This window comes from Phyllostomus hastatus, unplaced genomic scaffold, assembly GCF_019186645.2.
Source record: "Phyllostomus hastatus isolate PE091 unplaced genomic scaffold, TTU_PhHast_1.1 phas_contig_16, whole genome shotgun sequence".
Classification (NCBI taxonomy): Eukaryota; Metazoa; Chordata; class Mammalia; order Chiroptera; family Phyllostomidae; genus Phyllostomus; species Phyllostomus hastatus.
Window position 1 is genome coordinate 10,155,297 of NW_025333643.1, and position 25,684 is coordinate 10,180,980.

Genomic DNA, 25,684 nt, shown 5'->3' on the forward strand with positions numbered 1-25,684 from the left:
ACATCCCTCACCACCTCCCCCTGCCAGGTGCTCCAGGCTCTGTGCTCTCGGGCTGTCATGGCCAAGTGCTACAGTTGGTTGGGAAAGTTGGTTCACAGGAGGAAAGAGTTCCCTTTCTCATGCCTCAGTCTAGAACAAACTCCCTGGGCAAACCAATGAGCATCAGTCCATGTGTTGAGGGGAAAGGGGAAGAGGCAAAGGAACAGTAGTTGGACTGGGTAGTGATGGGGAAAGAACAGAGGCCTGGGAGGCAGGACACACACTCTAGTCCTGGTTCAGTCTGCAACCTTCTGGGGAGACTCGGGCAAGCCCTTCAGTTCCTCCAAATTCTACCAGAACATGGAGTCATGACTTAAGTTACCCGTGTTTTTCCTATCCCAATAACCAACAATATGGTGTGAACTGTCCTGCCTCCCCAGGATCATGTGCTGCAGTGAGCTCACATTTACTCAGCACCGAACATGCACCGGGGACACACCTTGTTTTGTTTAACCCTCATGATAACCTGCTAAGGCCTCCCTCATTTTGAGGATAAGAAACAATCTCAGAGGAATCAAGTCACCTGAGATGAAGTCACACAGCACTGGAAAATGTGGTGTGGTGGCCACACGAGAGGCCAGGGCTCAGATTTAGGCAGTTTATGCCCGAGTCCATGCACTTGACCACTGGGCTATCCCATGGTGTTCCCTGATCCTGGAACCCTCCACTCCGGCATAGCCTCTCTGTTCCCTGGTCTGGGAGCGCTCCCTTGGGATGACAAACACTCATCTGCCAAGTTGTCCTGAGAGCCTCTCTAAATGCACTTGGGTACTGAAAGCACCGGACAGAAAGGTCTCTACTGCTTTTTCAAGCGCACATGCCTACAACCAAGAGAAACAGGCTTGATTCAAATCTACGTAAAGAAGTCAAGGAAAAGCTAGGGTTCCAAGGACTAACTAGTCCCGAGTATTTCAGAAGGCCTCGTCTGACCTTCTCAACAGACAAGAGCCAATGTGGCACAGGAGCTTCAGAGGGAGCGGGCGGGGCTGCCAGCAGGTGCAAGGCTGGTGTGCAGAGTACCTGGGGCTAACCTAGCAGAAGGCCTGCTCTGGGGATGCGCTGGGGCTTCACCTTCAAGTTTCATTGATGCAGGTGAATTAATAAGCACCCTCAGCAGAAAAATTAATAGAAGGCCAGCTCTTCTCTGGATATCAGAGTTATAAATCAACATGTGAGACCTTTCCCCTAGCTTCTCAGCCCAGTGAAGCTGGCACCCAGATCCTTCTCTTTCTGAACAATACATGTTGTGTAACCAACCAGAATCTGGGCAGAAGAGAAGCAGTGGAGTTTATTTCCTCAGTCTCAAAGCCTGGGAAACAGGTGGCAGGGCGGCAGAGGAATCCTTAACTGTACAGGAATAACCTGACCCCAAGGAGGCCTGGGACCTTCAGTGAAGATATCATCAGCCCGCTGTGAGCTAAAATATCTGTAACCCTCCTCGGCCAGCAGAAGGAATCCCTTTCAGAGTGGTGGGATGAGTAGTTCAGGTACCTTGGGGTTCCTCTCACAGCTACTTTCATTTCTTCTTTACTAAGAAGCAACAGGGAGACTGGGTGGGAGGAAGAAGGGAGATAAACGATAATTGTGAGCTCCAGTACAGGAATGAGACATTGCAAATAAACCATGACACTGAGGGCTGGGAGCACCAGGCTGTCCTAGAAAAGCTGGTCAGAGTCAAATCAGGGTTCCTGAACCCCAAGGCTCACTTTGTTCATCTATCTTCTGCGACCCCTCCAATTTTCCTTCCGGGAGGGCACTGGGAAGACCGCCATCATGTGGCCTGCTGGTCATGAAAAGCACTACCAAGTTTATCTGCATCTCTTGTCCTATGACACATAATCGAGAGCAAGTGACCTTGGGGACAAAAGCTAGACCGACAGCCTGATTGACGATCAAGTCAAAAGGGAGGCCTGCCTCCATCGTCTTCCTAGAGGGCTACAAACTACAGCTATAGTGAGTGAGGGAAAGCACTGAAACATACAGGTTTGGGAGAAGGGTGATGTGTTGGGCTTGTCTTACACCTGTGTGCTCCTTGGTTCCAGCCTAACTAGAAGTCTAAAATGGACATACATCAACCCCACAGAATCAGCAGGTGCTGTCTCTGCTATTTCTCATTTGAGACAGGCCTGTCTATGCCAGCTTCTGATCAGACAGGCCAGGCCAGGCACAATTCATGAGACCTTAGGAAAAAAGTAGGTGTAGGGCCCAGGTAGGACCTGTCCACCTGTCCTCAGACTCTCCAACCCAGCTACAGTGCCAGGCAGCATGCTTCCTTCGGGCTTGCAGGTCCACCAAGCTATGTGCAGGAGACTTAGCTAAAAGCATCCTACCACACCTGATGCTATGCAAGAGGAGCTAGCAGCTGCACCACTGATATGGGTGGGCAAGTACAGAACCCAAAGAAAGCAGAGTTAAAGCACTCAGTCAGGAAATGACCAAACAACCTGATACGAGAATCAGAAGAGTGGTGATTCTGCCTAAGTACATTCTAGGGGCAAGGGAATGGCAGGTGGCCGGGAGACACTTATCAAGTGCTTAGGGCAGTGAACAAGGCTCTAGACAAAGACTCAATTTAACAAAGCTGTATACTGTATACAAGCTAGAACTTGAGCACTTCCTCTCCCTTAGCACTGGGATAAGAGCTCTGGGGGCTTCTGTATGTTCGGGGCCGGGGGCGGGGGGGGGTGTGTGTGAGAAGATCCATCGACTGCCTCCTTACAAAAAAGGTACTGAGAAGACTAAAAATGCATAAAAAGTCACCATGCACAGAATAAGTGGGCTCCATTTCAGTTATTAACACCTGTTTGACTCTCTCATGTAACTCAAAGGCTCATTAAACAAAGTAGTCTGAAATTTATCTTGGTCAACAATCCAAAAAAATCAACAAACTGTGATTTCCTACCAGTCAAAATGCAAGCAGTGAGCAACCAGGTTGGCTTGCAAAGGGCAAGGCAAATACAGGGCTATGATGAACCACCTCTCCGAGGCCCTTAAGACTGAGGAAGCAGCCGACTGCCAGCACCTCGGATGAGACTTTCCCTGGCAGCCCTGAGCCTGTTTTCCCCACCTTCAGGAACCCAGGAGGAACAATGATGCTACACCCCGCACTGCAGGATTCCGGCAGCCCTGCTCGACAAGATAAAATCCAGTCATTAAGCTCTTACTTGTCTATCCAGCACGTACCTTAAGAGAGCTTCTATGGACCCTTGGAACACAAGCCTATAATCACTGGTTACTAGTTCAAGGGATCTGTCTTCCTAAATAGACTGCAGACTCTTAGAGAACAGAGATCAAGTCTCCTAACTTTTCCTATACTCACCACCTTCACTGTATTAGTTATCTCTGTATAACAAATTAATCCACGATGCAGTGACTTAAAACAATAAGCATTTATTAATGGCTTAGTTGGGTAGCTCTGGCTCATGGTCTCTGGTTCCAATGCAAACTACAAACCATCAGGGGCCCTGCCTGGAGCCTAAGGAAGCTCACACACCTGGCTCTTGGCAGCGGTCCTCAGCTCCTCACCACACGAACCCCCCCACAGCCTGCCGGAGTGTCCTCACGACATTGCAGCGGGCCTTTCCTGAGGGACTGGTCCAAGAAGGGGTGAACGAGAGTGCACACCCAAGACCACAGTTGCAGTCTTTGCAATAACTTAATCGTAGAAGGGACACACCATGACTTCTGCCACATTCTCCTGGTCACACAGACAAACCCTGATCCATGGGAGAAGTGTGTTTCAATTTGTGAGGCTTCTATTATATTTTCAAACACACATCTCTTCTTCTGTAGAGCTTAACTTTGTTATGTCCATCCACTGAATTTTTCAGAAATTGTAGTTTCAGTTAATAGACATTCCACTTGGTTCACTTTTACATCTTCTGTGCTCCCCATAATGCTCCAGTTTTTCCTCAAAACCTTCAGCATACTTATTGTAACAGCTGTGAAGTCTTTTCCTGGTGTTCCAATCACCTCTGTTAACGTCTCAATTGACTGACTTCTCTGCCTACAGGCCACAATTTGTGGCTTCTTCACACATCTAGTAATTTTTTTTATTAGAGGCTATACATTTTGGCTGCTAAGTATTTGGATTTTGTTGTCTTCCTTTAATGAGTACTCAAGTTTTTATAAGCACTTAAGTTTGTAGAACAGTTTGATCATTTCATGGTTTTTTCTTTTTTAAATCAAGTTTGAGGTATAATATATACCAAAAATGCAACCATACTTAACATACAGTTCATAAGTTTTGAGAAATGTGTACACTGATGTAACCCTAAACTACAATCCAGATAGAGTATTTTTTATCACCCCAAAAGTTCTCACATGTCCCTTGGGTGCAGCTGGTCTCACCCCTACCACACCAAGGCAAACACAAAACTGCTTTCTGTCATTAGAGATCAGATTTCCTGCTTCCAGGATTTCATATAAATGTAGTGATATACTATGCATTCTTCTTATTTACATTCTTTGCTCAGCATGTTCAGCCACACTGCTGGCTGTACCAATGGTTCAGTGCTTTTTGTTGCTGACAGGTACGACACCGTACAGGTACACTAGCGCTTGTGTGTCCTTTCCCGTGTTCACGGACACTGGGATTGTTTCCTGCTTGGAGCAATTATGAATGAAGTTGCTATTTACGTACGAGTTCTTCTGTGGCCTTATTTTCTTTTCTCTTAGGTAAATATCTAGAGGTGAATTCTAGGCTATATGATAGGTATATATTTCTTTACAAGAAAATATCAGTTTTTCAAAGTGGTCATACCTTTTACATTTCTGCCAGCAGCATGTAAAAGTTTCAAAGTTCACCACCTTTTCAACTCTTGTTATTGTCAATCTTTTTAATTTTAGCCATTTTTGTGGGTATATAGCAGTATCTAATCATTGTTTAATTTGCATTTCCCTGCTGACTAATGATATCTTTATTCATGTGCTGATTGGTCATTTGTATATTTTCTTTAGAGAATTATCTATGCAGACCCTCTGCCTATGCTTAAATTGTGTTTCCTGTCTTTTTACTGAGTTGTAAGAATTCTTTACATATTCCTGGTGCAAGTGCTTTGTCAGATACTCATATTCCAAATCTTTCCCCCAGTCTGTGGCTTTACAGTACATGTTTGAAGGTCAGAAATGCATAATTTAGATGAAGTCCAATTATATATTTTTAAAAATTGTTCAAGCTTTTTGTGTCCTAAGAAATCTTTGCTTATCACAAGGTCACAAAGGCTTTTCTCCTACTTTTCTTCTAGAAGTGTTATAGTTTTCACTTCTACATCTAGATCTGTGATGTATTTCTACTTAATTTTGTGTGTGGTGTCAAGAATTGTTTTTAAGCTATGCACTCTTCCCTCTGGAGCTAGGTAAGGCATGATTCTTCTGAGGCATCTACCGAATGCCTCAGTGTTCAAAGTCTCTCACTCTAAGCTGGAAGGAAAACCATCTCCCCAAACTAGAAATAGTTCAGCTCATAGCTTCCCAGCAGCTGTTCTTTGCTCTGCCTCATAAGTTTCACCCTATGCACACACAGATCAAAGTCCAGAAAAAGACTTGAGGAAATCCCTAAAAGAAAATATCTGGAGATTTTCTTCTATATAGCTCTTTTTTCTCGACATTGTCCCTGACAATTCCATCTGCTCTGGCTTCCTCAACTCTATCTTCTCAACTCAGCAAGGCTGCTGAGCTCCACTGGGTTCCTCCTCACTGCTCTTAGATCTGGAAACTGCCTCTGGCAGGAAGGTGGGGTGAAGACTATAGGGCTCTTCTCAATATTTTAATTCCCTCAGAGATCACTATCCTGGCTGCCTGTTTTCCAATGTCTGCAAATAGTTGTTTTGTATATTTTGGGTTGTTTTCAGGTTGCTTACAGAAGAAGGACAAGTTCTATACTGATAACTCCTTTACTGACAAAAGGAGTTATCCTCATCATCCCCTTTTGAACAGGCTCAAATTTTAAATCTGTCTGTCTGTCTGCCTGCCTGCCTTTCTATCTATCTATGAATGAAAGAGTCCTCTGACTTCAATGACAAGCCTTATCTGATTTCAGTCTCAAAATGAGAAGCCTTTGGCTTTTCCTGGTCTACTTCATCATGCCTAGAAAAATGGCTGCAATGAATCTCTCAGCGAAAGCCAAGCAGACGAGGGCCAACGGGATCCAAATGGTGCCAAACAATTCATACACAGAAGAGACAGGAAGCCCAGCAGTGAGAGAAGCGCTGCCCATTTCACACACTGCCCATGAACGCAGCACACAGCAGACAGGCAGAGCAGTCCAGTCCCAGCAGCAGGATGCGACCCCCCAGGTTTGAATTTCAGCATCCCACTTAGTGGCCACCACAACCTTAGACAACTCACTTAACCTGTCTGTGCCTTAGTTTCCCCAGGTATAAAATCGGATAACACGAGTACCCACCTCACACAGCTAATACAAGAAATAGAAGAGTTAACATATGTAAGGCACTTACAGGAAATGGCACATAATGAGCACTCTACAAATGTAACTAAGTGTCCTCGCCAGATCAAAACAGGCAAAAGCACCTTCAGAACCTGAGCTCTTGACCTCCCAACCAGGCAAAAGCACCTTCAGAACCTGAGCTCTTGACCTCCCAACCTTGTTTTCATTTCCAACCAAGAATGAAAACAAATCTTCCATTTACAAAGTCTCAAAATATCCCCCAACAAGTTACTTATTAATTACAAAGGGAAAAACTGTAACTTCACAGCAGACAGCCCTGGAGGAACCGCCTTCCCCAAGCTGTCAAAGAGAGCCTTTCTGTGTCCCTTGGGGAATACTGGGAGAGTGCAAGATCAGGGGCCTCAAGTTCCCACACACTGAGGAGGTCGCAACATCACTCCTGCAGAGTCCCTGACAAAAACACATAACCTGGATGTAATCACAAGAACACATCCGACAAACCCAACCTGAGACATTCTACAAAATCACTGGCCTGTACTCTTTTAAAAAGCATCTAGGCTAAGAAATACAAAGAAAATCTGAGAAACTGTTCCAGACTAAAGGAAACTGAAGGGATGTGGCAACAAAATGCAAGCATGACCCTGGGCCAGGATAAAATAGCTGTGAAGATAGTATTTGGGCAATTCATGAAGTCTGAATATAAACTGGATTGATAACATATTAATGTTACACATCCTGAGTTTTGATAGTTGTACTGTGGTTGTAAAAGAGAACTACAAATGCTGAACTATTTAGTGGTGAGAAAAGAGAAAGATCTCAGGCTACCCCGTCTCCTACATCTCACTGCTCTTTCTATGACTATCCTCCCAGTAGAGAGCAAACTGCCATTCTGGGCTCAAGCATTCAGCCAGAGCACCAGCCTGTGCCAGCACCAGCCTGGCAGCCAAGCAGGCCAGGCCCGATGAGAAGCAGAGACACAGAAACCTAACTTGTACAGTACAGACTGTATATCCTACTGACCTCAAAGAACAGTACTAGTCATTACGGAAAGTTTCTTGGAAGAGGGGAGGATAGGGCTAGGTAAGAAGGAAGGGGAAAAGCACTCAGGAGAAAGACAGATATGGGCCAGGGAGGAAGCAGGACTGGGTTTGGCAGGTGCAGGGGCTGGACAAGAGCAGCCCTGTGGCATCTTGCTGCATCTGATAACAAGGCTATTCTTCCTGGCCCAGGTCACAGGGCAAACCGTGGTGACTGCAATGTCCACAGCATAGAAAGAACTAAGAAAAGAAGGATAGGGCAGGTCCAGGAGTCTGGCTGTTGGGCAACATACCAGAATGCCGCCTCAGTCCCAGGCAGAGGACTCCCTACATAACACTATGGGCAGCTACAGCCAGTAGGACCAAGGACTGAGAAGCTCACTGGTAGGATTCAGTGGTTCACATGTTATGAACATCTTCAGACAGTACTGTTCCCCACCCACCACCCACCCCCTACACCTTCATGCCTCCTATCACTGCAATCCAAGGCTACTGACGGAAAAAACATTCATTTCAGTCTCCCTGCCCTTCCGTTGCAGAGCCCCAACACCTATCTCTCAGGCAAAGGGTGGGGCCAGCAGTGCAAATGGCAGATTTGCAATCTCCAAGTCTGCTACATCAGAAACCCCAACAGCAAACCTTGGCCAGTGAGGAGCAGCCCCATCTGTAATGCACCACCTGCGTGAGCTCTGAGTAAGTCTCCCCACACACGCCGCTCCTCTTCATGGGTTGACGATGGACATACACCAGGTGCAGGCAGCTTCACTCGCTGGACAACCTGCAAATTTTAACCCCAAACTCACTATCCAAACAGAAAACCTGCTCGAATGCATCAGTGCTGCCTTGACCAGACCATTCACATTATGTGATGGTCTGGGCAAGAGATGCAGAGTGCACTGCAGCTGTTCCCCTGCTCCTGCAGGACGGCATCTCGGGCTGTGTCACTTCACTGGGGCACTGTTACCACTTATCTCCCTACATCATTTTTCATGTTATCAATGAAAATGTCCTCTAAGAAAATGGAAAAGTCTGTGAAGAACACTGATGAGGTTAACAGGTTACGGCAGCCCACAGACTAGAACGAAAGGTGGGGAGGAAAGCGTTTTAAGAAAGGTAAAGAAATAAAAAAAAAACACAGTGCTGGCCCTGCATGTGTCCCAACCTGCTGTACATATAACTCTGTGAAAAAGCATGAACACTCCTGGCACCTGACACTGGTTAGCGACAGGAAAAGCCACAGATACTTGACACCAAGTCTTTCAAAGAAGTTTTAGAGCCAAGAAAAACACTGGTTGAGTGCCCCAGCTGGCTGAGTGACCCTCTTCCCCTACTACCACCCCTTTGCTGCATGCCACCACCCCACATAAAGCCCGGCCCTAGCTAAGGCCAAGCCTCACCAGCTACTGTTCCCACCTCCTGAGAAGCAGCTCAAGTGGAACCTGGCTATGGCACAGAATATCTGTTAGAATGAAGACACGTTAGTCTATATTAAATTAAATGGGGGGAAGACGTGTTTGATGACAAGACAGGATTGTGGGAATTCAAGGGAGAAGCCTTTTTCTCATTGGCCCAAATGTGATTCCAGTGGCTGACAATCCCGTTGTGGCAGCTACAGGAGTTTTAGAACATGCTGACAACTGGAATTCTCCTAAGAGACATTTTTCAGCAAAGCCTAACCCCACCAAAGCCTGGGACCATGCTCACAGAGCGAGCCAGAAGTTCCTAGGATTCATCCATGCTGGCATTAGTCTTAGCTACCAGAATCAAGGCTGGTCTAAAACTCCACTGATGGAAGCATCTCTGCTTTCTCTACACCTGTGTGGAATGTGATAGACAGTCAACAAAAGCTAGTTTACGGTAAGGAAATGTATTGATTATTAGCTAAAAGCAATGCTTCCAGGCCTGGCTGGTATGGTGGCTCAGTGGATTGAGCACACACCTGCGAACCACGCTGGTTTGATTCCCAGCCAGGGCATGTGCCTGGGTTGTGGGCCCAGTCCCCAGTAGGGGAAATAGTAGGGGGTGCATGAGAGACAACTGATCAATGCATCTCTCACACACTGGTGTTTCTCTACCTCTTCTTCTCCCTCCCTCCTCCTCTCTTTAGAAGTAAATATGTAAATAAGATGAAAACAAATATTTTTTTAAAAAAGCAATGTTTCCAGATCCAGACAGTTTGATGCAATCAATTACTGGCTGCAAGACCTTGGGTAGGTTACTTAACCTCCCTGCGGCTGAGTTACCTTAAGCATAAAACAGAGGTCATATCAGCCCTTATCTCTCGAACGGGCTAACACACAACGCCTGGCATGGAACAAGTGCAGCAGGCCTGCCCACATCGCCACGCCATCTACCTCAGGAGGCACTGTCAATGGGACGGGGGCTAGGAGAGAGTCACTGGGTCCCCATTTCTTCTCTTACAGCCCAAAGGATACAAACAGTAGATGTTTCTCAGGGGGACCCCATGAGATCTCAAAGGGGTGTGATAAAACTGCTTTAAAAGAAAGGAAACAATCCAAACGGGGTATGAGGTTAATGCAGAACCTGCCTTGCCACCCAATAATTTAACTTACCTAGTGCAAGCCGTTGAAAAGAGGCCTGAAGCTGAAGGACGGCTCTCTGGAACCCCCCAAACCACTGCCTCTTTTTCTAGGAGCCTCTGACCACACGCTTTTCAGCCCCCAGAACGACAGCCATGCCCCTGGTCTCCCATGTGGACCTTTATTCTCTCCACTCCCTCCATGCTCAGAGCCCTTCACATCTTCAACTTGGGGTTGTGCTTAAGCAGGGCTTCCTCAGAGACACTTTGCCAAGTCCCCTGGCAGAAACCCTCATCCTTCCTCTCAAGTCTATTCAAACTTCTCTGACCTCCTCAACTGTCGGCCCAGGATCCTGCTATTTTTGACCACAGCCCACTCCAGCTGTGAGCCCCTCAAGCACAGGGAACTGGGTCTCAGCTCTGCTTTGTCAAGGCAGCACCCAGCACCACACCTGGCACCCAGAACTTTAACAAACCCTGACAGCTGACTGTTCTCATCCTTTAGGAGCAACACATTGACCCACTCTGTTCTGCCACAGCTCGTGAGTCTGCTGACTAATCCACAAACTGAGCAAATATAGTTCTCAACAGGGACGATGGTGGCCCCTGGGGACAACTGGCAATGTCTGGAGATAGTGTGGGTTGTCACAACAGGGGTTCAGGGATGGGGAGCTATTGCCATCTACCGGGTAGAGGCCAGAGTTTCTGCTAAACACCCTATAAAGCATAGGACAGGCCCCACAACAAGAAATTATCTGGCCCGAAATGTCAGCAGTTGGAAATGCCAAGTTGAAAAACCCTGGGTTGGATGAGCAACTTCCCAGTAGTGGAGTCATCTAAGAGACTTGTGGACCACATTCACACACATGTGAAGAACAGGATAACTCTTAAGGGTTAACCCTAACTCGAAATTACTAACTACTCTCCAAACAGTCACAAGCGCCAGGGAAACATTCCATGAAAACCAGCAGGGAACCTGAAACCACCCAGGGCTCTGAAAACCCCCTCTCACCAGTGACTGAATGAACTTATGTACCACCTCTTCTCGCTGCTCCCAGGGCTCCGCCCCTCAGACACTGGACCTCATTCCCAGGTAGGACCGCCACTGCTGCAGTCAAGAGAAGCCTTCTCAAGGCTGTGGCCGGAAAAGAAAGTCTGAGATGTAACTCATACGTGCAATAAATATTGGTAACTCTTTTCAAATTTATATTTTCTTAATGCTATCAATAGCCAGAAAATAGCCTGAAGCTTCAGATAATACTTTGGACATTAAGGAAAAAGAATTATGAAAAAAGAAAATCAAAATTATTCAAATAGGAAAAAATGAGCCAGGGCTGCAGAGTAATCAGAAAGTGCACCTGTGTGGAAAGGGGCGCGAAGAGGCAAGCAGAGTAGGGGTCGTGGCTGGGAGAGTCTGGAGTCTGAGGGACCTGGCTTACCTTTCCACTCTGCACCTACTAACCAGGACTTGGTGCCAGACACTTCACCTGTTCAATGCTCTCGTTTGCAAAATAAAAATAACCCCTCCTTCCAGGATCCTGTGAAATACATCAAGTGCTGAGCACAAGCACCCTCAGGCTGGGGACTCAGTAAAGAGCAAGCTGCAGGCAAGAAGCTGGTGCTAGTGTCCAGTGCCACCACCAGCTACCAAAGGACCTGGGGCCGATAATGCCAGGGACTCAGACGCAGGTTCTTCACCTGTAAGTGGGCTGCCCTGGTCCACCCACTGCCTTCTCTAGGCCCATAGGAGACTCTGTAGGTGAAAACAAAGCGAGGGGTGGGTGAAGAAAGGAGATTATTACATATACTAAAGACATTTGGCTTGGGTACATGCTAATTTGCAATTCACAATCACTGTGCTAGTTGAGAAAGAAACTTTTTTACAATTCATACAGTCATAAACTGTAAAAAAGGGGCTAAAGGTGAAGGTGTCATGCAAAGAAGATGAAAAGGGGAATATTTAACCTAAATTCAGAAAACAAGTTACTCAGGAACTTGTGAAATGTTCAAGAGAACTCCTCAATGCAAATATTGTAATAACAATTCAGATGGAGGCATCACCACCAACCTCCACCCCTTACCGAGGGCCTAACACACGCCTGACACTGACCCCCCTTCCAAACAGACATTCTTTCTAATCTCCACATTCCCAGAACATGTACTATCCCCACTTGGCTGGGGAGGAAACTGAAGCTTTGAGAAATATGCAGGTGCCCAAAGGCAGAGCAGGAATGGAAGCCAGGTCAGGCGGGTTCCAGAGCCCAGGATCTTGCTATTTTTAACTGCCTGTTAAACTCTGTCAACACGACTTCATCTTCATGTAAATATTATACTAATTGCAGCAGATTTTAAACAGATCATTAAAGCAGTAGAGATCTGATAGGCCCCTATGAGGGCAACACTTAACAAACAGGGTATTTAAAAAGCTGAAGAATATATTTCATTAAATTATTCTACAATTCAGATGGTCCCCTAATTCAGACAACTCTCTCCTGCGCCCTGATTTTATTCCAAATTAATGACATTTTATTATAAATAAAGGAGTAGATACTACCAGATATATCAGCATTTAGAAAACCTTGAAAGTTTCTAAAAATTAAGACTCCTAACAAGCCGTCAGGCTAACGCTGGCCACACTCCTTCCCCCGTGGGGACAACAGCAGCCTGAAACAGGAAACAGGGACATTCTCCCTCTGCCTTGGCTGGCACTCTGGAAGGAGGACAGGACGCTGACATTTATTGAGTTGGGTGTCCAGCCCAGAGGCATTCCCCTTCACTCACGAGCTCCAGCTCCAATTCAGCCAGCACTAGGTTTCATTACTTTACCAGGAGGAGGTGGTCACTGAGCGAAAATTTACTGAGCGACGGGATGGATATTCACACCATCTCAAAGTGTCACTACCGCAAAGATAATTTTTAATTGCAAAGGGGAAAATGCACCTTTATATGGAAGAGATAGAGAGACCCCCCCAGCCCAGTAGTGGACCGTGTCCCTCACAGTGGGACTGCCTGATGTCACGTGACTCCCGGTGCGCTGTAATATGAAGCACACAGCACCGTTTTCGGAGTGTTCTTGCTATAAGAAAGGTTATCTCAATCTAATAGCTCCTCCAAACTCAGGAAACACAGGAATCAGCAAAACAGCTCCAACACCGCAACAAGGAAACGCCCAGCCAACTCCAGAATATGAGACACTGTGCATGACAACCAGCCAGGACTCTTCAGAAAGGCAAAAAAGAACCTCACAAGCTGAGCATAGGGGAGAGTCTTCTAGGGTAAAAGTGACGTTAAAAAAAAGGAACGAGAGGACCCTGAGTGGGTTTATTTTCTTGAAAACTCCAGCTATGAGCGACTTGTGACCTTTGGGGAAGTGTGAATATGGACTGGATATTAGGTGGTACTCTGAAGTTACTTATTTTCTGAGGTGTGATCGTAAAACTGCGGTTATGTAGAAGACGGCCCCTATTCTGAGGAGGCTCAACTGAAGCTCTTAGGAGTCCAGTGTGATGCTGGCTGCAACTAACCTTCAGATGGCTCAGAAAATCAACAACAACAATAACAGAGAGATAAAGTAAATATGACAAAATGTGAACAATTTCTGAATCTGAGGGCAGTTGTTCACTCTATTACTGTTCATCTTTTCCGTATGTTTGACATTTTTTAAAATAAAAACTGGGATACGGTGGGAAGAGGCAACCCCAGAAAAGGTAGTCCCAACCTGAGTGTGTCTGCACAGAATGAACAGGAAGGCCAGTTCACCATGGGAGAAAACACCAGGGAATATCTGAGATTAGGATTTCAAAGCTGGGTAGACTGGTTTATGGTGTTAGTTCTGACCTCAGGAAAAAAGCTACCATTTCTCAATGCCAGCAGTGTTTTTATAAACCACTGACACCTTCTCCCAGCTGGCTCATCCCCATGTCTGTAACATGAAGAACACACAGTGATTTATCCAAGCTCTCCAAATGCTTGTTTTGTGAGAAATCAATTCTGTCTATACTTCAGCCCAGAACTCTGACTGCACACAGTGAAGGAGGCTTGAGTTTGCTGTGCATTCACACATTCTGGGAATAAACACCCCAAACGCCAACACACACCCTAGCCAATACTGACCTCTGGCTGACAGCAGGCCCACCACCCTGCCCTGGAGCAGTCTGCTGAGTTCCACGATGCTCAGCTCCATTCTGCTGGGACTCTAGCGTGAGTGACTACATCGAGTCACAGACTATAGAGAAAGCCACCAAAACAAGAGGAACTGCTCAGCAAGCAGATCATGACAAAGCCTCCTCATTTAAAGCATTTCTTTCTACTCAGACACCCAGTGTCTTTCAGTGACATCTCAGAAAACCCAGAGGGGAAGTCCCCATATCAGCCTGCCTCTGAGTTGATTCGGCTTTCCCAGCTGAAGCTTCTGGAAGGCTCACCAGTTTAACAAGGTGATGCTGACACTGGGACATGCCTGTGGACAGTAGCCTGTAAGAGTCTGTATGTTTACATAGCTTAAAGGATCAGCTCCATATATCACCTGGCACCCAGACTCTCAACTGACTGGACTGAGCCATCTGAACACCCCACATGGTGAGCCAAACACCAGGATGAGAAATTCTTGTGAGAATCAAAATCTTCCCTTGAGATGTGAATAATATAAGAAGTCTTCCTCTAGGACAAAATCCTCTAGGATAAAAAAACATAGCAACTTGTAAATAGAGGGGAAAAAAGTGGCTTTTCTGGGTAGAAAAAGAAACATCAAGACCGTGGTCTAAGAAGTCACTGAAATTGGGGACAGAAAGCCATGAAAAGTACCTCCCAGCCTGTACAGCAGAGAAGTGGGTCCATCCCATAGAACAGAGCTGGTCCAACAGGGAAACGAAACAGCTCTCAGAACTAGGGGAACTGTCAGAGAAGAGAGGCACTGGGCCCCTGCCTGAGGGACGAAAGCACAGGAAGGGAAAAGACTCTGACTCCACAGAGGAGAGGGATTGTTCATTCAAATTGCTTGGGAGAGAAGATTGGTATTTAAAATATGCTTGAAGAAGATAATGATGGAACTGATGAAAGACAGAGTGGACAGAGCAGACACTTGTCGTGAGAGTCTGGTGCTCTTGACAGCTTGGCCCAACTGAGGAAACAACACTGTGACTAGAAGACTAAAAGCCCAGAAAAGGCCAACAGCCCACAGACATACTTCCTTGAGACCACCTCCACCTCCTTTTCTTTTCCCCAGCAAAGCCATTCCAAATGTAAAACAGCCCCTTAGATTTCCTCCTTTTCCCAACAGTGCAAAATGGAAGAGCACCACTGTTGTATTTCAACAGAACCAAGTTTAAGAGATAAGAAGGGAACTTTCTCGACTGGGTCCCAGTCTGCTGTCTGCTTCTAGATGGGGAACTAGAGCTCTCACTCTCATCTTCACTTCTGTGTCCATGGCAGACACAGCCCTAGCTTTTCCAACTCTTCTCTCCAACCCTCCTACTCATCATTGTCCCAGGACCAGTACCCACTTGCACAAGCTCCCTCCATGTCTAGCCTTACACTGAGCAAGAGACCACTTTCTAGTTCGGTCTTTACATTCACCAAGTACTAACCACAGTGGATCTGCATATGTGCTCACACTGAATATTAAGTAAAGAAGCAAGTGTGTCCCTGAAGACTTGCAGGGCCAGCACCATCTCTCTGAACACATTCAACCCAGCACACTTCTCAGCTGTGAGCAACTCTGCCCAGTCATAATCACATTTCCCTCTCTGAATCACAAATATCAAACCCTAGGGAGCAAGTAAGGCCATCAGCATCAATCAAATCTATGAAAATAGCCACAGCTAGGCTAAGAAATCTTAGGTTGGAGAACAAAATAAAAACTAAGCCTGCAGTTCCTTTAGAGCGAAACGAAGGTCAGCTGGAGGAAAGCGGAGTGGGAGGGGAGTGAAGACCCGTACAGAAAACACACAGTTCAAGCACACAAGTCAGCAGCTAATTCTGGCTACATAGTCACAAATTACTACTGCAAGAACAAGTGGGTATTTATTTGTTCAACAAGGAAAACAGCAAGGCAAGTAGAGACTAAAAAGAAAAGTGGCAAACACATACACTGGAGCACTTGTTGCAAGACTTACCAAGGCCAGGCAACCAGAAGAAAGTGGTGTTCAAGAACAGCCTCTTCAGGATACCAAACGCCTGGGAGAATTCTCCCAAACAAGCCCTATGTTATAAACAAGCAAAGCTGCTACTCCAGCAACTGGACCCTGCAAGACAAGGCACACTGCTGCAGGATCCCGCCCAGGTGCTGAGGTGAGTACTTTGTCCACTCTATCCACATGAGCACAGTGGGGAAGTTCTGAGAACAAGTCATTTTGGAACTAATGCCTGTGTCCAGATAGTTATGCCCTTCCTTCCCCCAAAATGCAGTCGCAGAGGCACTCCTAGGCCTACCAGCCAACCAAAGCTCCTTTGATACTTCAAAAGGGAAGGATGTGCACTAAGAAAACACACAACCCTCCCCTCTGCCCACCTGACAGCAGAGTGGAAGTTCTAGTTTTCCAGAAGGGCCCTCTGGGGATTTCCTCTCCATCAGTAAACTGTCAGGGAACTGTCCCTGGTGACTTAGTACAGGGATTCGGAGACCTCCCAGGTCCTCTGCACCCCCTTCTCCATGGAGCCACTAGGTTGCCCAAGTCTCATGGAAAGAAATTTGAGATATAAATAATAAAAGTGAGCTAGGAAAGGGAAGAGCCTGAGACGCCTGAGACTTAGTTAGGAAAGTCTAGGACAGAATGGAACAGGTGGGCCTATTCAGGAAGAAGGAAAAGAGGAAATGTGCGGAATAAGGGAGTCTGGGTGATTCCTGCGCCGACCAAAACAGAAAATAAAACTGAGAAACAAGGTCCGGGGTGGGAGGAGGTAGTACTGAGAACGCAATGCATGGCTAACAATCCAGGTATTGTGGAGTAGCAGGATGTAAATGCGAACGGGAGATAGTAAATATTACGAGTGTAGGCGCATTAAAAAGCTCAACATCAAACCGGGAATTTAGGGATGCGAGTTCAAAGCATGGGAGGCTAAGAAAAACCTCTCAGACAGGGTCACGGCCTCAGGGTAGCTGGAGCAGCCTTAATTCGCGATGACAAGGTGGTAAGGAAGCGACTTTTAGGCGGGTAACTAAAGCAAGGTGCGTACAGGTTGCAGGGGAGGAGCAGGGGTGACCTGTGGCTGCACGCTGCATCGATAAAGCAAGCCACAGGCTCAGGATGCTCCCCCTTGTCTGGGAATGCCCAGGCTGGGTTCGCTGGACGAAGGCACCTTCGCCAAGGGTCCCGGGTCCCCAGGCCTGAATTCTTCAGGCAGGAGGGTGCCTGAGGAGGCGCCTGGCCGGCTACTCCAGGTGCAAGGCCTCAGGAAGGTGGGGGTCCCGGACTCACGCATCAACGTGCTGAAGGCCACGACGCCGAGCAGCCCCTGCAGGAAGATGCCGAAACTGTGCATGAGTGCGCCGCTCTCGCAGCGGCCCGCCCCGGACGCAACGGTAGAGGGCGGCCCGCCCGGCAGTCCACGGCTCGCGTTCCCAGCAGGGCCCTGCATGGCGGATCTGGGGGAAGAGCGGGAGACACCTCGGCTCGCACAGCCTCGCTGCCTGCGGGCCGTGCCGCCGAGCCCCGAGCCCGGAGCCCGGAGTCCCAGCTAGGAGCCGGTTCCTCCGCCCCGCGGCCGACTCGGCGCTGCGCGTAACCCGACGTCTGAGATCGCAGCGCCCGATTGGCTTGGCCCGGCGTGGGGGCGGGCCTTGGCCGCGGCTGCTTTCCCCTAGAGGGGCGGGACTCCGGCCGGGGGAGGTCGGGTGTGAGTCAGTTCACAGGTAGGACAGACTAGGTGAGCCAGTTGAGCAAACGTGAGAGTAGAGTGGCCCCGGGACCTGGAGGTCTAGATCAGTAGGGGCGAAAGCAGGGGCGGTCTGTGACTAAAGTCATTTTCCCTCCAAGATAAATCCTTTATATCCTGCAAAACTTTAAAGAAATATTCCTGGATTCCACCCTCAGATTCCAATTCAGTAGTTCTGAGACAGGGCCTAAAAATATGCATTTTCAGCAAGCCGCCTGGATTATTCTGAAGCTGGTTGTTGAGAAAAACAACCCAAAACTCAGCACACAGGCATATGCCTTCCAATCCAGACGTTTGTCGCCCCTCTACTTTCCTCGTTAGCAGGGACAACCCGGCCAAAGGCTTATCTTAGAGCCCCCCAGTCAGCCAGGTCCTCGCCAACTTTTCAATTACTTGATTGTTGTTCAATTACAGTTGTCTGCATTTTCTCCCCACTCCTCCCCCCAACTTTTATTTTCTTTGCTAAATGTAATTTAAATGGTCACTTTCAATACAATTGAAACATATATTTATACTGAAAATGTGTTAATACATCTTTATTTTGTGATTCATAAAAAAAGCCAACTTGTTTTTTGCCAGTCTCCAACAACTCCCTCCACACATGCACACTTCCTCCCACCTAACCCCTTCTGACTGATTCCTTGGAGTGGGCTTTCTACCTTTTACCAGAGCCTCGAGTCCACATTTCCTCAACTACCCTCCCAGAACCCTCTGGCTTCTCTCCAGGCACCTATTGTTAGTGCTCTACAGTAGCTGACCTTCCTGCTGCATCTACTTAATGCCAGTGTACACAAAGTATTATTCCAGTAGACACTGAGCTGCATTTGTGAGACAATAAATACCCTATTCTAGGGAAATTTTCCCTAAAAGATAGCCACCAAGAAATTCCAACTACATAAGAGAGTTAAATGCTATACAAAACCTTTCTTGGTTAACTGGAATATTAATCTCATTATCCAGAGAACAAAAACGCAACTGGTTCCCTAGAGCCAATTCCCCAGCCTGCTCTTAAAAACACACTTGCACATCTCTGTGCCTTTAGGGAGCATTCTCACTGCATTGAATACTGGTCCCTCTTCCTGGTCCCAAGAACCGCTACTTGTGCTTTAGGGCCTTCCTGACCTCCCTCTCCTCATTGTACTTCTACATTACCTTGTGTGTGCTGCTCCACTGGAACTTTTCAGGCTGCTAAGTTAGACGGTCGTCACACTAAGTACAACCTGCCCCCTATCCGAAGGCAGGAACTGGTTTTTATTCACCCTGTAATCTAACATAGTCCCAGCAGAGAGAACATGCAACAAAATGCTTTTTAAATTAAACTGAATTTTAATTTATAAAATTTAAAACTCTCCACAAGTATTAACCATGGGAAAATACAGAAAATCGGGTGAAGAAAATAAATAGGTAAGGGAAATTCGCATTACTGTCTTTAAGTCTAAGAAGGTCTCTTACCGGGACGCTCACCAGTTACAGTTGGTGTTCAGAGAGAACCAAACAAGAGGATGTGTACTTAAAGCAGAAGAGACTGTGGTTAGGCATGAGGAGACTTGATTGCTTGAAGACAACACAGACAGCTCAAGGAAAATTGCACAGTTGAAAAATGAAGTTTTTGACAAAGCATTGCTCTGCACATCCAGATGCGGAGGAATCCTTAAGGCCTGTTGCTGCTGTACCAAGGCAAATGTAGTGGAACAAGAAGCAGTCTTCAGAGATCAGGAGCAAAGTCCCTAATGCCAGGAACCAAGTTGCTGTGGGGAAAGCTCTGCTCTTCCTACTTTTTCTAAACTGTAATAAAAAAAGTACCTAAATCTGGAGAGGAAAGAATCAGACAGCAGGAGAGGGGGGAGAATTCTGAAAAGATTCATTTCATTAAAGTAGGAAGGAACTTTCTCCTCCATTCAGAGATGACTCTATGAGGCCCCACTGGGAAGTTTTTTGAAGGATTTACTCTGGCAAAAGAAGCCCTCTTGCTGTTAAATGAAGTTAAACATAACTTAAGACCTGTTTTAATATTCTCACAACCACTTTAAAACTGCCATAATATACCACAAATTTATATACACTCTTATTTACAAAACAAACAAAATCCCACACAAAAAATATTCATCCAAAATAGTTATTTTTTTAATCCCTTGAAATATCAAACTTGGTGGAAGTTTTTTTCAATAGGTATTCTTGTGCGTATTTCTCCTTAAGTATACTTTATCCTCAATGCATGACTTGTAAAATTAAGAGAAAAACAGCAAGCAAGTATACAATGCAATATGCATTTCATTTTGTTCCAAACAGCTTAAAAAAATAATAAAAGGACAACATACATTAAACAAAGTGCATCAGTTCTAAGGAGTTAGTATTAGAAAGAGGCCTAAGGACAGTGCTGGAACCTGCCAGAAGTTCTGCCTTGGCAGGCCTCTGATTGTCTTTAGAGAATACTCAACCCAAGAAAGAAAGGAAAGTAAATGAGTGCTTTAAAATCTCAAGAGAAACACTCAAGCTATACTTCTCTAGAGACTTCTTGCAAAAGGAGCTGAAAAACTGTCCAGTTTTAATTTTGTCTAAACTTTTAACTGCCTTCAATCACCTGCTTTGTAACCTGATTTGCCCCCAAAGCCTACACCCTCATCCTTTCAACACTGTTTGCCATTCTGTCAAGTGAGGCATGCAGTTAGAGTGAATAAACCACATAGAAGTCCTTAGGACTGAGCTTCCACCATCCTGAGAACAGGAACCCCTATCAGCAATGGTGACTTCATTTTACTACTAAGTATTGGTCTTTGCCTCCCACAGCTCAGGGTCACACTTTACTGCTGGTGTTAAAGACCTGTCCTGCAAAGCTGTGGCTTATTTCCCTTTTAAAACAGTCCTTTGTGATATGCTATAGCACCAGAATAGACCCAAAAGTTTTAAGTCATAAAAGACATAAGGGGAGGGAGTTTTAGGGCTAATTCCCCCTTCCCCCAACCCTCACTCCTGGTTTTGCTGGTTTATGTGAAAATGTAAGACTTCTGAAACACTGGAACCAAGAAAATCATTCTCCAGTGCATTTACCACCCACCACCTTCTATACCTTAACCCCTAAGGCAGCCCTCAGAAACAAGGCTACCTATGTGATCTGGAACAAGGACAGAGGAAACCCCAAGTGAGCAGATTTGAAACCAGACCCATTCGGACTGGGCTTTGAGTTTCGAACTCTTCTGCAAAAATTATAAGGTGGCTTACTATTTGAATAAATTCAAATTCCCAAAAGTATGCACACTCTCACACAGTGCGCAGGAATCATCAAAATTCACTATCAAAACACTGCAAAGAGAATAAAGTCAAGGAAGAATTATAACTGCATGAATATAACTGATTTCTTTTTGGTTTTGCACGAGGCTCTGTCCTAGTTTCTGAGCCAGCACAATGACCATGACCTGGGTCCAAAACATTCAAATTTTCAAAGGGGGTACCCAGTCCCCAGAAAGATTTATACTTCACTTGTTAGTGACATCTTTTCCTTCATCTTCATAAGGCCAACTATTCACACAGAACACTTTTAAACTTACACATACACACACACATAACATCCCCAATATACAGGACCAGAGTTCAAACCCAGTGTACATTCCCATGGTTGAGGCAAACTCCTAACAACTTTCTCAGAGCTTCTGTGGGCATCAATCAAACCAGCAAATGGTGTCTTCAATATAAAAGTCTTTGGTGATACATGCCAAGTAAATATAAATGCCTGTGACAGTGTTCCTAATGTCCCCATCTAGACAAATCTTACCTACTGTTAACAATTCCCTGATGTTCTCTATAGTCCCTAGAAATAATTTTTGGCTTGAGATAGGGAAACAGTTCTGAGTCCTACACTACCTAAGGCCTTCTAAAGCTTTTCATCTGTATTCAGGTACCACACTAGTGACTGAATTGGTATAAGAGAGTCAGTAAAATGTATTCAAGTCCTTGGGAAGCTTTGGTCTTTGCAAAACCCTGTCCCTCACAGTGAGAATAATTTTACTTTCAGGAGAAGAGGCATATAAAGGCCAAATTCTGAACAGTTTTCTGCTTGCCTCTATCATAATTCAATAAATATTTACCAAGAAGCCCATCTTTTCCAGAGGTTGGTAAGTATCCTTCTCTGACCTCATATATTTTATAATATAGATGCTGGAAGCCACCTACATTGCTAAAGAAAGCCAGATAGGATAAAAGCCCCCTGTTAATGTATTCCCTGCATTACCCACTTCAACTCTGCTTCAACTGAGAAGGATAAAGGTAATTTACAAAGGAAAATAGCATAGTTCCCACAAGCCAATAAAATATAGTCAAAATGTCACAGAAAATCTTCATGTGCTGAGAAAGGTTTCCCTAACACATTCACATAGCAGTAACAAGCTAACACTGGTCAGCTGCCTTCAAGGCCCAGGAGAATGATACAGTTCATTCACCTGTCTCCAGCTTGTCAATTCAGGATCAAAAATGGATCATGAAATCTTGCTGACTTCAGGTAGGCCATAGGGCCAGCTAAAGGTGAAATTCAGACAAATGTAGTACACCTCACAATGCACCTCTCATAAATTTAAGAAGTTGGTACCTTTAAAAAACAAAGTCCATGACAGCAAACACACAATTATTAACAACCACACCTAAAACAAAAACAAACACAAACTAAGCAAACAACTAGAACAGGAAGAGAACCACAGAAATGGAGATCACATGGAGGGTTAGCAACAGGGGAGTGGGAGGAGGAGAGAGGGGGAAAAGGTACAAAGAATAAATAGCACAGATGGTAGGTAGAAAATAGATGGGGGAGGGTAAGAATAGTATGGGAAATGTAGAAGCTGAAGAACTTATAAGTATGACACATGGACATGAACTAAAGGGGGGGATGTGGGTGGGAGAGGGTGTGCAGTGTAGAGGGGAATGAAGGGGGAAATGGGACAACTGTAAAAGCATAATCAATAAAATTTTAAAAAGACTAAAAAAACCCCCCTAAAGTCCAGCACCTATATGCAACATACAAACATTTCACTCCAACATGGTGAATTAGTATCGAGCTTAAAATGGTTCAGAATCATAGGAATCAGACTGTCAGTGCTGTCCAGCCCAGCCCCAGCAGCTTTATGAGGCAAATGGAATCTAAACTTTATGCACTGGAGTGGGGTGGGGCGGGGTGTGTGGAGAGGGGAACCCCTGTGCCAACTTCCCAAATATCCTCTCTTCTGTAGTATCTGGGAGTGGTGGCTGGGGGTATATAATTCTTCTGTAATGCAGTTGCATGATAAACTACAGCTCGGTATAAGAATGCAAGAAATATCAAGGAAAACCCTTACTGTTCCAATTTAGAGTCAGCCTCTCTCCAGGAGAAAGCTGGGTTTGAGTAATAATGGCATACACAGGCAAGCTGGTTGGGCCCCAACTCAATCCAGATCAGACTATTCAGGGCCATTTGCTTCGTCTCTCAGGAGCTTTTCACCCTTTACTTGTGAAGGGAGGTGTTCTAAATTCTATGGTTTCTGGGGAAGTCAAAAGAGAAGCAGTATAATATCCAGAGTGGGGCAAAAGTAGATTTATAGTCTTGAGTACACAAAAGTTTATTCTTATATTATTATTTATTATTGTATTACTTTCTATATGAACAGTAAACCCACTTTTGCCCCACTCTGTCTGTATTCATTGTTACATGTAGAAATTCCCTCTCATAAAAAAATAAATCTCATTTTCCTAAGTAAGACAACAACATTAATTAATTTCAGACATTGTTTTGTCCCACTGATCTTCAAGGGAACAAAAAAAATGCCTTGGTGCCTTGACTGCTGAGCTCTCAGGAAACTTTATTATTCAAGCTACGTCTCCCCCTCCAAAGTCTATCTGCTTATAATGCTAATCGTTTCCAAGCATCTCTGCTCCTCTTCCATGGGCATAGAAATAATCAAATTTTTAAAAACTGGGTCTCTGAGTAAGTTCAAGCATATCAACTTTTACTTAAATAAAGCTTCTTTCCAGGTGTATCTGGTAGCCTAAACAAAGAGCAGATGTTTCAATACATGGTTGGAAGGCTTGAATTAAGGTGGTTCATAAATTAGCCAATGAAGACAGGATTTAGACTACAGAATGTCGGCCAATTGTCCATAAAAGCAGGTGGGGAATAAGGGGATGAAAAGGAAAAACAAATCACAATCAGTTCATATTTGTAATAATGTTAGCCTATACTGGGTTGGCCAAAAAGTTTTTTAGTTTTGTTTTTTTTCTGTATGATGGCTCTAGTTGTCTTTAATGTCATTTGAAACAATCTTGTTAGATTGTATTGTGACAGCTGTCATAACAGTGTGCATTTAAAAAAATATATCAAAATTGGTGAATTTTTGTATAACTATTTTAATGTTGAAGAAGGAAGAAAATAAGTGACATTTTTGGCATATTATGCTTTATGATTTCAAGAAAGATAAAAATGCAACTGAAACACCACCCTCCCACAAAAAAAGAGATTTGTGCAGTGTATGGAGAAGGTGCTGTGACTGATCAAACGTGTCAAAAGTGGTTTGTGAAGTTTCATACTGGAGATTTCTCACTGGACGATGCTCCATGGTTGGGTAGACCAGTTGAAGTTGATAGCAATCAAATTGAGACATTAATTGAGAATAATCAACGTTCTACCACACAGGAGATAGCCAACATATTCAAAATATTCAATTCAATAATGTTACTGGTGAAAATGAAAAAATGTGTCTTTTATTTTACAGAAAAAAACTAAACAAACTTTATGGCCAAACCGATATTTGTGTAGCTGTTTAGAATTACCCAGCATACAGTTTTTTTAAAAACATTTTCAAATCCTAAGGAGGAATAATTATATTTTAAATTTGCAGATGACTAGCATAATTTAAAAATATATACTCAGCAGAGCAAACCATTCAAAGGAAGCAATCTACGTATATATCTTTCCTCTTCATGGCTGGAACAGCATAGCAAATGCTATTATTCTGTAATAGCTAGCAGTGCAGTCATTAAGTGAAAATCACCTATAGTTTCACATCAGCTTGAGCAGGATCAAAAGAAACACCTAAAAGAAAACTCAGTTATTGAATGGAAATCCTCAGACTATAGACTACATTCAATTTAAAGATTTAACTGAAGAAAATTATAAACCTGACTAGGCAAAGAGGTTTACAGAATCCTTAACCACCTCTCAATCTTTACCTAGCCACCTGAAGAAACAGTTACAGAAATTCCATGCTCTGTATAACCCTCCAAAAATTGTTCTTTCTGTAGTGCTTCTACACTATCTGCCTGGAAACATGGAGAAAGAAGGGGAAGTGGACTTAATCATGGGTCCAAGGAATACCTACTGACTTTGGACAAAGTAAGGACTTTAGAGATGAAGCAGACAAACAATTTGAAAGAAAAGTAAACACCAAATAAAAGCCACTGAAGTCTGTCTGAAAACTAATGAAGAAAGAGCAATTAAACTGAAATACCAACAATCTTTGTGATACTTCTTAAAACAGGTAGCCCAATCTGGGTCAAGATGGAAAACAATGACAGCGGAGTTCTTAGATCAGGTCAGTTAAAGAACTGGTGTAAGTGCTCACACAATGTTTTTGAGAAAACAGTGTTTTTCCCCCTCCAACATCTGCCTTAGTTTTAGTGTTCATGTAGCTTAAAAATGACATCATACAAAAAACCTCACACATGACTGCAAATGCAATTATCAACAGAGGTAGTAAACAAAGGAACTCCTAAGAACAAATTTTAAACTGGATCCAAGTGTGACTGTAAATTCAAAATCCTAGAGCCACATAA

At 44.8% G+C, this 25,684-nt stretch overlaps 1 protein-coding gene across 2 annotated transcripts in view; it reads right to left on the bottom strand.

Moving 5' to 3' along the window:
* Positions 1-17,720, bottom strand: part of STIMATE (STIM activating enhancer) — a 56,121-nt gene extending 38,401 nt beyond the window's left edge. The window contains exon 1 of one of the 2 annotated variants that reach the window (XM_045832225.1): positions 17,440-17,720. In XM_045832225.1, the coding sequence (XP_045688181.1) occupies positions 17,440-17,599 (160 nt within the window). In that variant the 5' untranslated portion in view covers positions 17,600-17,720. The remainder of the gene's footprint in view (positions 1-17,439) is intronic. The other variant, XM_045832226.1, reaches the window with a different exon arrangement.
* Positions 17,721-25,684: the final 7,964 nt, after the last annotated feature.